This window comes from Bolinopsis microptera, chromosome 3, assembly GCF_026151205.1.
Source record: "Bolinopsis microptera isolate Bmic1 chromosome 3, MBARI_Bmic_1.0, whole genome shotgun sequence".
NCBI lineage: Eukaryota > Metazoa > Ctenophora > Tentaculata > Lobata > Bolinopsidae > Bolinopsis > Bolinopsis microptera.
Window position 1 is genome coordinate 20,917,750 of NC_087074.1, and position 15,015 is coordinate 20,932,764.

The window sequence follows — 15,015 nt, forward strand, 5'->3', positions numbered from 1 at the left end:
GAATGAATCTGTGCATGCTGAATTAAATTAGATTTTGAGGCAGCAAAATATGAACATTGTGAACATTTATGTGGCTTGTTTCTGGCATATTGAGTTTTCTGATGACGCAATAAATTAGATTTACACTGTGGAAATTTCAATGGTTTTTCATTGGAAGGAGTTTGCTGAGGAGCAACTAAAATGGAGTAAGAAAATGGAGAGCGTTTATATAGAGTCTCCTCATGTGTCAGCCTATTTTGAACTGAATTTGATTCTTCATAATATGCTGTTTTGCAGATAGTTTCATCAACAGGAATAACATCAAGATTGTCATTTTCTAACACTGACTGGTTTCTGCCTCTGGATGAGCTCAAATGATGTCGCTGAACGTGCTCAATGAAAGGCTCTTCAGTGATAAATTGCATTTTACAGTTTGGGCAAACAAAAAATTCTGATCTGAGAAGAGCTTCATATGCTTCCTCTTTGATTTCTGTCTTTATCAAATCAGGTAACAATCCAATGCCATCCTCTTTCTTCACCTCATTTTCTTGTTTCATTTTACTGCTTTCATCAGAGGACCTAGTATAAATATTTTACAGCTGAAAGTATTATAAATGATTTCTATTTTTGGAATGTTTCAAATGAAGTAATAGGAAGAATTGAGGGAAACAATTATGTCAGTAATAAAGAGAAACATGATGAATAACTTTGGTTTCATCCCTGTGTGGCAAAGAAGCGGTTTTAAATCTTTATCCCAATGGGAAGTATGAATAGGTTTCAAAAGATGATAATGTATTTGATCAGGGGTGTAGGAACATGGGAGCGCCCCCCCCCCCCCCCCCCCCAGGCCCCTTTACCCAGAAAATAATAAATTTTTGACAGTTTTAAATAGTTCTGATCGAATAACTGTGTAGTTTAACCATTTGCAGCTATCTGCAGTTATTTACAATGCAATTAGACCATACTGTCTGCATTCTATCTGCACAATTTACATTTCTCATTGCTAGAATTCATTCAGGCTTAAAACATGTTTTCCGAAATTTTATTTAACCTCACCTGAAAATGATGAAGTCAATAACATTATCCATTTGTACATGCAAATCTGCAGTCTCACTCCGCCATATCTTCGAACGTTTGTTTCCCAGGAGCTGAATACAGCTTTAATTTGATTTACGATGTCAATCCTTCGCATCTCGCCAATCTGCATCGCAATCTGTGGTTGCGAGAAAATGCGCGGCGCGACCCAGTAGTGCATCGCGCTATAAAGCTTTAATTTTACCCATCACCCATACATCTTTGCATTTTTTTGGTAATGGTTTAGAATTAGAGTTATTGATTGACTAGAGGTATTATTTACTATGCTATACATTCTGCTCTCCAACAAAAATCTAGATCCTACCAAATTTACTGCCACAGCAAGAGCAATCCATTCAATTCTCTCTGTGAACGAACAATATACAGCCTATTATAAGAGCCCAGATTTCCACTCAAATACTGGCAAGTGCATAATGCTCTAGGAACTCAAAATAAACTCATGAACCATACAAATTTGATTTACTTAAAGAAAATAGCATTATATTATAACATTTCTATTTTATCCCTACACATTTGTAAATGATTAGAAGTGTGTAACTTAAATTATTTCAGAATTATAACTATTGTGAACTCAATAAAATAATTATCACTTTTGTATCCTTGTATCCTTGTATCCTTGTATCCTTTATATAAATCATTTTAGCTTGATTTACACGATTACTGTGGTTTTACTGCTTTACCCACAAACAGAGGCAGTATATGTCATAAATTCTTTTCTCTATATTTCTTGTAGTTTTACAACCTACCAGGACGCGCGCCGAGTTGGACTCGTTGGAACAAATATTTTCAAGTATCACCCGTTAATATATTTCCTAAAGTATGATATACCTTTTTGTAACTGTAACCCCATGTTTTCCTTAAGCATAGTTGTTTTATATGCTAGAGCTTACGATCCTTGACGGAGCTTTCTTGGTTCCAGATTGTTGCTCCGCACACAGCACAAAGTTTGTACATTGTTAACAGGTGATACTCATAAAATAGTTGTTTCAAATATTAGGACCATCGACGACTCCGTCGACGAGACCGTCGAGGAGTCCAACTCGGCGTGCGTCCTGGTAGGTTATAACAAACCTACAAGTAAATTGTAGTAGCGCTATGCGTTACTGGGCCGCACCACGCATCTAATAATACTTCTCTGTTATGTTTTCTAACCACTTCGTTCGATCGGTGAAATGCGTTGCTGGGCCTTGCCTTAATTGACGATGTCAATTCATCTCAGCTCGGCGCGGCACAGTAGCGCATCCCGCCAATCTGTGAGAAGCCTCACTGAGTGCGCGGCGTGGCACAGTAACGCATCGCGCTACAAAGCCTTGCCGAGCTGCAAAAATTGACATCGTCAATTAACACAAAGCATGCAATGCAAAGCAAAGATTAATGTTTGAAGCAAAGCAAAAATAGTAATTCGCGCGGCGTACAAGTGCATGTCCATTTTAAAATTGCTTTGAATTTTAAAATGTATATTTAATTAACCACAATATTTGCGTTGCAACGTTGGCTGAGTGCGCTGCAGTTTATTAAATTGTCAGCTCAGATTAAGCAGTTTGGTTTAAATAACCCAACTGATCTCCTCGCATAGAACCAATGTTGTATCACGTTGCGACCCCCACAGTCGTTTCACCTTTATCGTCCTGACGATACAGGGGGAGCCGCGCACTTCGTGTGCGGTGGGTCATACAACGTATGACAAAACCAGTGCATGTATTATTTGTCATTTGGCTACTGTTACTGTTCTCTTGAAATTGTTGTTTTATTGACTGTTGGAGGACTTGGCAAACTATCATTTTTACTTTGCATCGAAGTAAGAGATCGTTGCGTTGTTAATTCGCAGAGCAACGATCTGGAAGGGTTAACATCCTCAGCCAACTGTTACTGTAAAGGTTTTTAAATATATTTTCCTCATATCAGGTTGTTGTTGTTGTATATCAGGTTTTAAAGGTTTTTTACTCCGATTTTTACTTTTATGTAGGGTCATTGTGATATTATTTATATATTGTTTGAATACTTTCCTGTTTGACGACTGCTGAAGATTGATCTCATCTTATGTCATATCATTAATGACGGGTCAGCGATATTCAGACTCAGTTACATATCTTAGAAAGCGCTTGCGCTTTGAGGTATTAAAGACAACAGTTATTTCGATAATAAAGGGGGGACAGAGGGCCCAAGTTGCGTTATAAACCAGACAATATTGAAGATTTAGATTTAAATATTGAGCCCTTTGGCTAGAGAATACTTTCTTAGATATTTTGGACAGTTTTCAATATTGGTAATGTTAATGAATTGTAATTGATTGATATGTAAGATTTAGGCCCGTGGCCAGTTTTCATCATTAATGACGTTTAAGGGGATGAATGCGATAAGCCGTTTAAATTACAGTGCACATGAAAATTAAGTTACCTTTCAGTCATATATTCCAAATGTCCTAACATACATACATGTTACATGGCGAGATCTCCATCCAAAAGGATTAGTCTGCGTCATCTGCGTCATTACTTTGTATTATACAACTTCGGCGGGTAATATTTCTCCATCCTTTTCGATCTGCAGCCAATCTTCTCATACAATCAATCGTGAGTCCATTACGATCCAATCTCTGCTCAGCATCTTCAATAAATACATCATTTAAGCTCTTCCTTAGGGCCTGTCGTGATATCATGGATCGCTTAGGTTCCACCAAGATCTGGTAGTCCTCATAATTCTGCGGCCTCTATGTATCGTCATCTCGCACAACTCCGAAAAACCGTTGTGAGTTTGGCATGTGAAAATTTGCAGCCTTCCAGACATCGATTGGGTTAACGAGTTGTCGTACGTCACCTCAAGATCGGGTGACAGGGGGCTGAACAGGCCAGAACCCAATTGATTGGGTCTGAGGTCACGTGATTATGAGCCTGAGGTCACGTGACTATGACGTCACCAGAGCTCGTTCTCCGTTTCCCGCTCTTTGGACCAGGTGAGCTTGCATGCTTGTGAAAGTGGGTGTAAGTACAGCTGTACTGTAGTTACATCCAATTACTAACCCCTAATAGAACGAAGATTTATTTTCTGACAGAAAGCTAGAAATTTACCAAAATATCGAATTTGTTCAAAATTTATTTTGATGACCACTCCTGACCTAAAATTGCACGAGAAATCGATTAAACTTGGTTTCAGAACTCAACTATGCTTCCTTATGCCTTAAAATCCATGTTTTATCGATACAATAAACATTTTGATCCTGTGGATTAAATAGTAACAGGTAACAAATGCACAGAAATTGTTGATGTAAATGCAATGGTGATCACAACCAAGTTCTGAAATCACGCTTCTATAGGAGCCTATATTGGAACGGTAATTATTAGAACTGTCAATTGTCAGTGTTGTTGTTTTAAATTGTGTTGAGTACGGAGTACTAAACCTGAGCACCAACTACTAGTACTAAACACTAAAACCAGAAATAGATTCGAAAAATATGTTAAATGTTGGCCATTTTACCCTAATAAAAATTTGTTGATTATCGCGATAATTCTCGAAAATTATTGCGATAATCGATAACGATTTTTGGGAAATTATCGCCGATAATTATCGGCCGATAATATCGGTTGGCAACCCTATCTGGAACTAACTGCTGATGGAATTTGATACGATTCGTTCATTTTTTGTAAAAATTGTTAAACTTTATAAAATTCCGATATTCTTCAGCGTTTTAATCTCAACTCTTATTTTACTTCGGACATTCCAACAGCCACATTGTTACACAAGTGTGTAACCAGCCAATTACAGGAAGCCGAAGGATTCAATTATACATTAGGCCAGTGACGGTTAAGGTAGTGTGTACCATACTTTCTTCGCCCGAGACTTTGCTGCAATGGGCAGCTCCTCATTTAACCCTCACACCCGATTTCTCGAGTATTTGGCTGAGTGGACCGGGGGGCTGCATAGACCACTCAGGATCCTTAGCTGAGCGTCGACGACGCTCACCCCACGGCTAGTGGCAGAGTCGGGAATCGAACCTGGTACCTCAAGCAATACCAGGCCCGGATTAACCAACTGAGCCACTAAGCCGTTTTAAAAAAGTCCGAATCTTATGGAAGTAAGAATTTCCATTGTGTCTTATCGAAAGTGAGTGAGAGAAACACTTGTGGCAATTTTATTTACTGGTCCTCTTATTTGTAAAGCTATCCTCAATAAATTCAATTACAAAGTGTGATAACCGTTAAAACAGGGGTCGAATTCACAAAAATAACGTAAACCATTGATTTGAAGCAACCGCCGCTCCTGTCTTTTGATTGCTGATGATGATCAGGAACGCATGACGTATAGATATCATCACGACGATTATTGGTCACTCGAAATCGACCCGTTAAGAATGCAATGTAAGTGCGATGGTTTTTTCTGTGCATTTGTTACCTGTTACTAATTAATCCGCAGGATCAAAATGTTTATTGTATCGATAAAACATGGATTTTAAGGCATAAGGAAGCATTGTTGAGTTCTGAAACCAAGTTTAATCGATTTCTCGTGCAATTTTATGTCAGGAGTGGTCATCAAAATAAATTTTGAACAAATTCGATATTTTGGTAAATTTCTAGCTTTCTGTCAGAAAATAAATCTTCGTTCTATTAGGGGTTAGTAATTGGATGTAACTACAGTACAGTTGTACTTACACCCACTTTCACAAGCATGCAAGCTCACCTGGTCAAAAGAGCGGGAAACGGAGAACGAGCTCTGGTGACGTCATAGTCACGTGACCTCAGGCTCATAATCACGTGACCTCAGATCCAATCAATTGGGTTCTGGCCTGTTCAGCCCCCTGTCACCCGATCTTGAGGTGACGTACGACAACTCGTTAACCCAATCGATGTCTGGAAGGCTGCAAATTTTCACATGCCAAACTCACAACGGTTTTTCGGAGTTGTGCGAGATGACGATACATAGAGGCCGCAGAATTATGAGGACTACCAGATCTTGGTGGAACCTAAGCGATCCATGATATCACGACAGGCCCTAGCTCTTCCTAGGCCTGCCTCTTGATCGTTTCCCATGCTTGGGTTTCCATTCAAGTAGATAGTTAGGTAACCGATCTTCAGGCATTCTACTGACATGTCCAAACCAACGTAGCCGTTTTGTTGCTATTATGTCAGTAAGAGCAGTTATTGAAGCCCTTCTTAAAACATCTTCATTTCTTACTCGATGGAACCACCTCACTCTCAGGATTCCGCGTAAGCAGTACTGATGGAAAGACTCTAATCTTCTTGTCCTAATGTCCTAACATGGCCTTATAACACATAAATTTTAAAGTCTTCGATAAATTATCATGACATAGCTACTTGCACAGCTTGCTTTTTGTGGAGGGACTCACAGCCTCACATTAGAAAAGTCGTTAATGCATCATCGTCAGCCCGAATTTTCACTTCAGCTCACAAATCACGATTTCGTTACTTTTAAACAAAAGTTTTTTATTGGCAACAACGTAGAATTTGATTCATGATATCATTTTTAGGGTCCAGATGTGTAATATTTCGTTGGGCAATATGCATCGTTGAGTTTATCTGTGTCCATTCATTGTTTGAATGAATCATAATCTCTCTCCCTTACTCTTCTCCGAACAAATCTCATGACACCATGAAATTGCTCTTTATTATTGTCATGTCGTAGAGAAAAAATGAAGGCCAAAGTGTTCAATGTTCAGTATAATGTACCCTGTTTGCTGAAGACCGCCTCCTCTCGTTTCCAAGATGGATGTACAGTTTTGTTATGTAGTTCTTTCATCCTTCACATTTGTACAAGATGAGTTCTGCATACTTCCGACTGGCTTAAGGGCTGAGTCAATCTTGGCACTACAAGACACAGTTTGTTCTCCGTCTTAATAATACTTAGAATTAGAATTAGAATTATAATCAAATTTGCACAGCAATATTATAATAGAAATAGTCAGTTAAACAAAAAAGGAACAAACTCTAGAAAACTGTTATGAAAGTGCACCATTTTTATATTTCTATATTAAATTGTGCTTTGATGGCTGAAATATGTGTTTGGGTAAGTTTTTAATGCCTCAGTGTGCAATGAAAAATTAATCGAATAATCATGACACAAATATTATCACATGGGGACCCGCATCCCTTTAATTCACCCCCTCCAGTAAGAAGCATGCCCTCCCTCCAAACGCCAAATACAGCTATTGACGAATACCGAAAACCAAATGAAATCTGATCATGAACACTAAAACAAGATTTTAAACTGCAGCAGTGAAGAAGATATATCTGCCCTAACTGCCTCCTAGAAGTTCTTACTGATCAAGACAGGCTGTGCTCTAATTACTGCGAATTTTGGTACTATCTCAGCTGTGAGAAAACAACTCTCAAAGAATACCAACACCTACAGGATGAGAAGTTCAACACCCCATTTGTCTATGAAAACTGTGAAAGACAAGGCTTAACTACATCAAGACTACCACACTCAGATGAAGTCAACTCTTCGATTTATGGCCTTCAGGTCAGAGAAGCTGCAGACCCTATCTATGGAGAATAGTTCAATGGAAGAATAACTTGTTTAAAGTTCCAAAAGGCAAGGTAGGAGAGAGCTGGCGTTCCATCGAAGTTTCCGATACCTACAATGAAACAAGAAATTTCATTTTTAGCGCATTTTACTGAATCAAAAGATGTATTTAAACAATTCATTAAAATATAATGCCCATTTGGTTATGACTTTTTGTCCTTGACTGCTAGTCTGATTTTAATGGGGCAAGGAATGTGCGTGCTTAAAAGCTTTTGCACACACCAAAACGCTAGTTCAGATGAGTTTTAAAGATAGGGCTCATGTTAGGACTAGCTAACAATTGTTGGCAGACAACCTGTTTAGACTTGTTGTCACTATAATGGATTGCAGTCTTGTTGTGACAGAAAGTCTACACTTGTAATATTATGGTTAAAATTAAATATATGTTGCATAATTAGAGGATATAAAATTAGAGTGGATATTTTTATTGGAGGTCTAGTGAAAGATGATAAAATGATCAGAACCTTGAGAGTGTTCGACTGACACCCACAATGCTTCCACTACTCCTGACAACTACAGCTTTGGTGAGAATGTGAAATTGAGAAGATTGCTAGGGAATGTAATTCAATGAAAATCCACAGATGCAGTTGTGCTTGTTGATGTTGAAAATACCTTCAAATCGGAACCTAGCTCTGAGAAACCTCTGATACACCTGTCTAGAGTTGTTCACACACACTTACTAAACACCCACAGACAAGAAGCAGATCTAATATCTATTCATTGCCAACCTCAGAAAGAAACAACACTAGGTGACACCGGCGATCTTGTATGGTATGCCCTTAGCATGATGCCTTTACTCAGGGAAGTACAAGCAAAACAGACTGAACCAAACACAGAATCAGAAAGAAAACCCAACATTTATCCCAAACCTGTTTGCAGGAGGTGATAATTTTCTTGACCGTTGAGCGTTTTAAATATAGTTTCATATAGTAAATCCTAGTGTGGTGTATATTAATAAAACTTTCTATGACATTTAAATTGAAGTGATATTTTCTTCAGAATAAATTTGTTTTTTGAGACGATCTATTGGTTTGTTGCTGAATATTTTCACCTCACCTTTTATAACCGCTCTGACATTGTTTATTACCATATGGCATAATACAAGCACATTATTTCATTTTATAGTGTGGCATTGTTAACTACATCATGCTATTTAATAGAGTTACTAATATTGTACTAATAAACTTTTGACCCCAACTCACTCAGTTTAAGAAATTCTTAAAAATTCACAAAATCTAACCAGCTTTAGAACGTTATATGTATGGCCGCTGTTGCTGCTCTATTTTCCTTTACAACTTCTCCAAATGTTAAGAAGCTACTTGGCTGGAAACAGGGTGATGAGGAGGAGAAATGGGCGCTACGTGCCATTGAAGCTTTAGAAAAGAAGCTTCGAAAGAACAAAGGTTTTTGTCTATTATTGGCTATGAGTAATTGGGTATTTATAACATCTATAATCTGAATCAACACTACTAAAATTAGACTGAATTGTAGGACTTGCTTAATGTTTATTGGCGACAATCAAGTAAATAATTAGATCAGTTACGGTAAATTTCTTTTTGCATAAATTCAATTATATAATAAGACAACATAAAAATCAGGCAATCTGAATCGATTTTATAGACTTTAAAACCGTCCTAGTTCACTAATGGTCGATTACTACTTCAGGAGCAGTGATGGAGCTGGAAAATGCGTTGGCTACACAGAGTACGGATAGTAAGTGTGTGACTATACCGCGCAGCTTGGATGGAAGGCTGCAGGTATCTCACAGAAAAGCCCTGCCCCACGTGATCTATTGCCGGGTGTGGCGCTGGCCTGATTTACAATCACACCATGAACTCAAGGTATGCTAATTGTTTATGTTCCTCTAACATCCTCTAACATCCTCTAACATCGGGCAGCTTTATATTGTATTGCAATCTGGGTGATCGGTAGTTAGACTATCAGTCATTTAAGTTTAAAGATTATAAATTGAAGATCAATTATGCATTTCTCAAAAGTGTCAACCTTCAGTTCTGATATGTCTTTCAGGCTATAGAAACGTGTGAATTTGGTTACGAAAACAAAGCAAAGGATGTGTGTATCAATCCCTACCACTACCGCCGGATAGAGAGCGCTCCAATCTTGCCTCCTGTGCTTGTACCACGCTTCCCAATCAACAACGGACAGCCATGGAAACCCATACCAGATCCACCATTACCCTACAACCAGACCATCAATGCGACTCCCCGTAGTAACTTCGGCTACACGCCAATGTCCCCTGCAGTAACCATGGGAACTGGAGACGCCTTGTCTGTAATGGGACACGGTCAGCAGATAGGCATGCCCCTGAGTCCACACGGAGGACCACACACTCCCGGTCAAAACGTGCTCTCTCCAAAACCAGGCTCCGTTACCTCGCCGAGTAGCTGCATGTCATCTCCCAGGGCTCAGCCTGCAGACTACGCTTCGTACGGGTCTCCTGGCCAGTTCGGTGTCCAGTCACCCAACAACTTCCAGGCCCCTCATACTTACGCTAACAACCAAGGCTTGGCTGGAACTAGCTGTGTCTACTCGACAGCAAACCACGCCGCCAGCTACCCCAACTCTCCCAACTACGCACAAGCTCAATCGGAAAACAATAACCCGTACCCACAACAGCAGCAAGTGGACCAGAAACCACAGAACGGGGAGTACAGTGAGGTTAGGATGGAGCAGCCCTCTGTGTGGGCTTCTTTCACTTACTACGAGCTGAATACCCGGGTCGGGGATCCTTATCAGTAAGTTTCGTACTTCAGTAACCAGGTAACCAGGTAACCAGGTAACCAGGTAACCAGGTAACCAGGTAACCAGGTAACCAGGTAACCAGGTAACCTGACTACTAAGGTTCTTATTGTGCTGATGATGTAATGTTGTCAGTTTCCCACTGTATCGTGAAAGAAGAAACTTTAATTTAAACCGTGGTTAGTGTAGATTTGACTTGAGGTTAGCGAAAGACATTTCTTCCCTTGCCTCAGACAATTATACTTGTTTATTTGCAGTGCACAGATGATATATCCTGACCATAACTACGTCATAATTGACGGATACACCGAGCCCGGAAACAGCCAGCAGAGGTTTGTCTCTTTTAAAATATTGATCATTTTAAACTCTTTGTCACGTCACGTCTCAGGAAGTAGTATGTACTTTCCTCAAATATTTAAATAAACCATATACAACCGATGACACGGCGCGGATGTCGGACATACAGCACTAAAAATAACATTGAATTTGCAGGTTCTGCTTGGGTCAGCTGAGCAATGTGAGTCGAAACAACACTGTCGAGAAAACCCGGAAGCACATCGGCCGTGGAGTAAAAATCAGTTTTGAGGACAACAAGGTGTGTTTCGGTTTTAGTAGTTTGAATTATTTTGAATAGTTTGAATTTTTTGGTTTCCTTGTTCACGTCGGACTGTACAATCGATTCTTTCTAATTTGCTATTATAGCTGATAAGATGCTTAGACTTTAAGGAAACCATTGTACATAGATCATAAAGCTTCGTTCAGTTAACACATACCTCCACGTAACACATACCTCGACGTAACACGTACCTCGACGTTCGAATGTTGCATTATCCACACAATCACACTAATCCTAGACGTGTATAATGACGGTGTTATTTCGTTCTATTTATCAAACATTTGTCGCAATCTATGGACGGTACTCCTTCAGCAAAAGATTTTGTTTCCGTTTATTCCATGCTGACGAGCTCTTACTCCAAAACAATGTGTTCATTGTTCCTGATAATAACATTACATGGTACGAATATGTTGGTAACATTCTGCTCCAGTTAATGATCGCTCCATGGGCGGTTAATTTGTAAATCTCTGCCACGTTAAGTGCTTGCCTCCCGAAAATTGGACAAAAGATTGCTGTGTTATAAGCATATGTACGTACATTAGAGACCGTTTGAATGCAGTGATGTTTTGCTCCCGTATGAATAGAACCACCAATGCCATGCCGACTCGCCCTGATCCTTTTTGTAGTCCAAGACGAAGATTAATAAGCATACAATGGTTGATAGTGAATAAATTTTAATTGAAAAACATTTGATAGACATTTTCGGCACTTTGATCTATTATCGTCTCCCTTGCCACACCAAGGCAACTCGCAAAGATGTTCTACAGATCGCCTTTGAGCTTTCATAACTCCAAAGATGCACATTGCCCGAGTATGCCGTCAATTACAAAAATTAGATATCCTAAGTTGTACCCCTTGTAAGTTGTTACAAAGCGTAGTTTTAAGCGGAGATATCATGTAATACCTATGTTTGGTTGCTAGGCATATTGGCGCCGCGCATATTGATCTAACCTGTGCTTTGTGACCGTAAAGTCACTGACTATACGGTGAATTATTCAAAACAGCCTAGAATCTCCTGCCTAGGTAAAGATGGTATGTTGCAATATATAGATTACAATATGAGATGTTGTTCTGCATAACTGCAAGTTACAAATTTTATGAACGGAGACAAGGAAACATGCCTCCTCAAAATAAACTATCAAAGAAAAATCTTCATTCTTCAGGGACATAAGATTCGTAAAAATGGCAAAATTACATTACTACTTAAAATCCTTAATCCAGTAAATCGTAGATACTTAATGTATGGAAATAAGAGCAGAGCCGTACAGTCTTGGGCCGGGTATTACATCTCATTAAGTTACCCCCTAGATTGAGCTAAATTCTTTGATATAGTGAATTATAAACCTTGTTCACGTACATGTAGGGGCCTTATCCTGCATCACATGTAGTCAGGTTACCTGGTTACCTGGTTACCTGGTTACCTGTTACATGTAGGGGCCTTATCCTGCATCACCATGTCGGTATTTTAACCTGGCTTGAGAGCTAGGTCTCACATTTTAACCTGGCTTGAGAGCTAGGTCTCACATTTTAACCTGGCTTGAGAGCTAGGTCTCCCAGTCCAAGCTGTAAAATAGGCAAACAATCTTATCCAGTTCCCTTTTGGCGGTGCGCCAGTAAAACTTGGCGGTGCGCCAGTAAAACTTGGCGGTGCGCCAGTAAACTTAGGATAACAAGTTATAACTGCTATCTAATGAAAGTACTTTGCTGCACAGCAATGTTCCTGTGATAACACGTGTACACCAAGCACTTACCTGGTTACCTGGTTACCTGGTTACCTGGTTACCTGGTTACCTGTTACCTGGTTACCTGGTTACCTGTTACCTGGTTACCTGGTTCCTGTGATAACATGTGTACACCAAGCACTTACCTGGTTACCTGGTTACCTGGTTACCTGGTTACCTGGTTACCTGGTTACCTGGTTACCTGGTTACCTGGTTCCTGTGATAACATGTGTACACCAAGCACTTACCTGGTTACCTGGTTACCTGGTTACCTGGTTCCTGTGATAACATGTGTACACCAAGCACTTACCTGGTTACCTGGTTACCTGGTTACCTGGTTACCTGGTTACCTGGTTACCTGGTTCCTGTGATAACATGTGTACACCAAGCACTTACCTGGTTACCTGGTTACCTGGTTACCTGGTTACCTGGTTACCTGGTTACCTGTTACCTGGTTACCTGGTTACCTGGTTACCTGGTTCCTGTGATAACTTGTGTACACCAAGCACTTAAACTTTCTACAAGAATTGGACAAATTGTGAATGCCAACAATAATAGTTAAATTGTATGTAATGACAACTGTTACAGATTAACAAATAGGTCATTGCTCTGTCTTATACTTTCTGAATAATGTACCATAAAGAGAAGGTTACAAGTTTTAATAGCAACAATTGAGAAGTTTTAATAGCAATTCAGTACAATCTCATTGATACATGTCTTATTTTGCAAATATGGCATAATTCTACACAACCCATTTTGGCTATTGAAATATATAAGGAATTTTTACTGGCCATAAATGTATTAAACTTAATGGCAACTTTTCTGCCTGTGATAGAGCAAGCTAGTTTGGCCGTCGGAAATGGCATTCCTTAATGTCTCAAACGTCCAATTAACGATTCCCATTTCCCATGTTTGCGAACTATTTTGGATCAGCATAACTCTGTATTTAGACTGTACTGCAAAACATCACGTTTATTAATTCATCATACAAAGTACAGAGCTTATCCTTGACGGCACCATGTTTTGGGAGATATAGGCTTAGTCCAGACAACTTCATGATATCTAAGACCATATCTATTATCTAAACACCACTTAGGCCTTTAGACCATCCTGCATACCATATATTATTCTCCCCAACTAGACTAGATCCGAGTAGGAGGAAGTTACCTGGTTACCTAGTTACCTGGTTACCTGGTTACCTGGTTACCTGGTTACCTGGTTACCTGGTTACCTGGTTACCTGGTTACCTGGTTACCTGCATACCATATATTATTCTCCCCAACTAGACTAGATCCGAGTAGGAGGAAGTTAGGGTTACAGTAGTTACTCAATTGGGTGTAATTGTTGTGAGTTTTGCTGTCTTAGCAGTATTAATACCGTTTAAAATATAATAGAAGTCTTGGATAATTAATTTTCAGCTGAACAATTTGATTCCCCTCACCATTTATTGAATTTGTTCCAGACTTTAATTTCATAAAACGTATAACAAATTACACATCTAAAGCTCTCAAATGAAGGTTAAACTGTTTCTCCGTTCCACCAATGACTCTGAATTACCCCAAATTATCAACGTAATTAATGCTCAAATTAACAAACAGCCGGCTAACGTAGTGCAATTAAATCAGGTTTACATTGAGTGTTTGGGAGACAGCGCGGTGTTTGTACAGAGCCGGAATAGCAACAAGGAGTACGGTTTTCATCCGTCCACGGTTGTCAAGATACAGAGTGGAGTCAAGCTCAAGATCTTCTGTCACAAGCTCTTCCACGAGATACTCACCCAACAGGTACTTACAGTTACTTACAGTTACTTACATAGCTGGCTACATAATTCTCATTACTAATGAGCGAGTGAAACTTGTTTTACAGATTACGGCATGCGCTAAATTTTCAGAACTTTTATAATATAATAACTCTCTTTATTAACAAACGTGTACTTTAACAAACTGATGTCCCCTGTACCTACCTACCTATTGAACCTGTGCGCAACCTATCGCAACCGTTTCTGAACTACTTACAAAGCAATTTGCCTATGTCAGCGCACTCTCCGCTCACATCCTACACTCCTTGTAGTGGGGACCTTGTTGCCTCTTCTGATCGATAAAAAACAGTGGGTCACCTAGTTGCCTATTCGGCTAGCCTATAGAAAATCTGATTGTTTGACTGATTGCTAGACTCCTGATACAATCAGCTGAATACACGATATGTTCCCTCATGAATTGTAATGATCCTGTTTTTCTGAAGAATTGAGAGATAAGCATTAAATGTAGTAAGTGATGAGTCTGCATAATATGTCAGTCTGGCCATGTTATG

At 39.4% G+C, this 15,015-nt stretch overlaps 2 protein-coding genes across 2 annotated transcripts in view; one reads left to right on the forward strand and one right to left on the reverse strand.

Moving 5' to 3' along the window:
* LOC134813318 (uncharacterized) overlaps positions 1–15,015 on the reverse strand; it is a 102,019-nt gene that overhangs the window by 41,067 nt on the left and 45,937 nt on the right. The window lies entirely within an intron of this gene.
* The window catches only part of LOC134812674 (mothers against decapentaplegic homolog 9-like), a 13,660-nt gene continuing 7,492 nt past the window's right edge, over positions 8,848–15,015 (forward strand). Inside the window, exons 1-6 of the mRNA XM_063820175.1 lie at positions 8,848–9,011; positions 9,274–9,449; positions 9,637–10,364; positions 10,626–10,700; positions 10,861–10,963; positions 14,331–14,489. Of these exons, the coding sequence (XP_063676245.1) occupies positions 8,870–9,011; positions 9,274–9,449; positions 9,637–10,364; positions 10,626–10,700; positions 10,861–10,963; positions 14,331–14,489 (1,383 nt within the window). The 5' untranslated portion in view covers positions 8,848–8,869. The remainder of the gene's footprint in view (positions 9,012–9,273; positions 9,450–9,636; positions 10,365–10,625; positions 10,701–10,860; positions 10,964–14,330; positions 14,490–15,015) is intronic.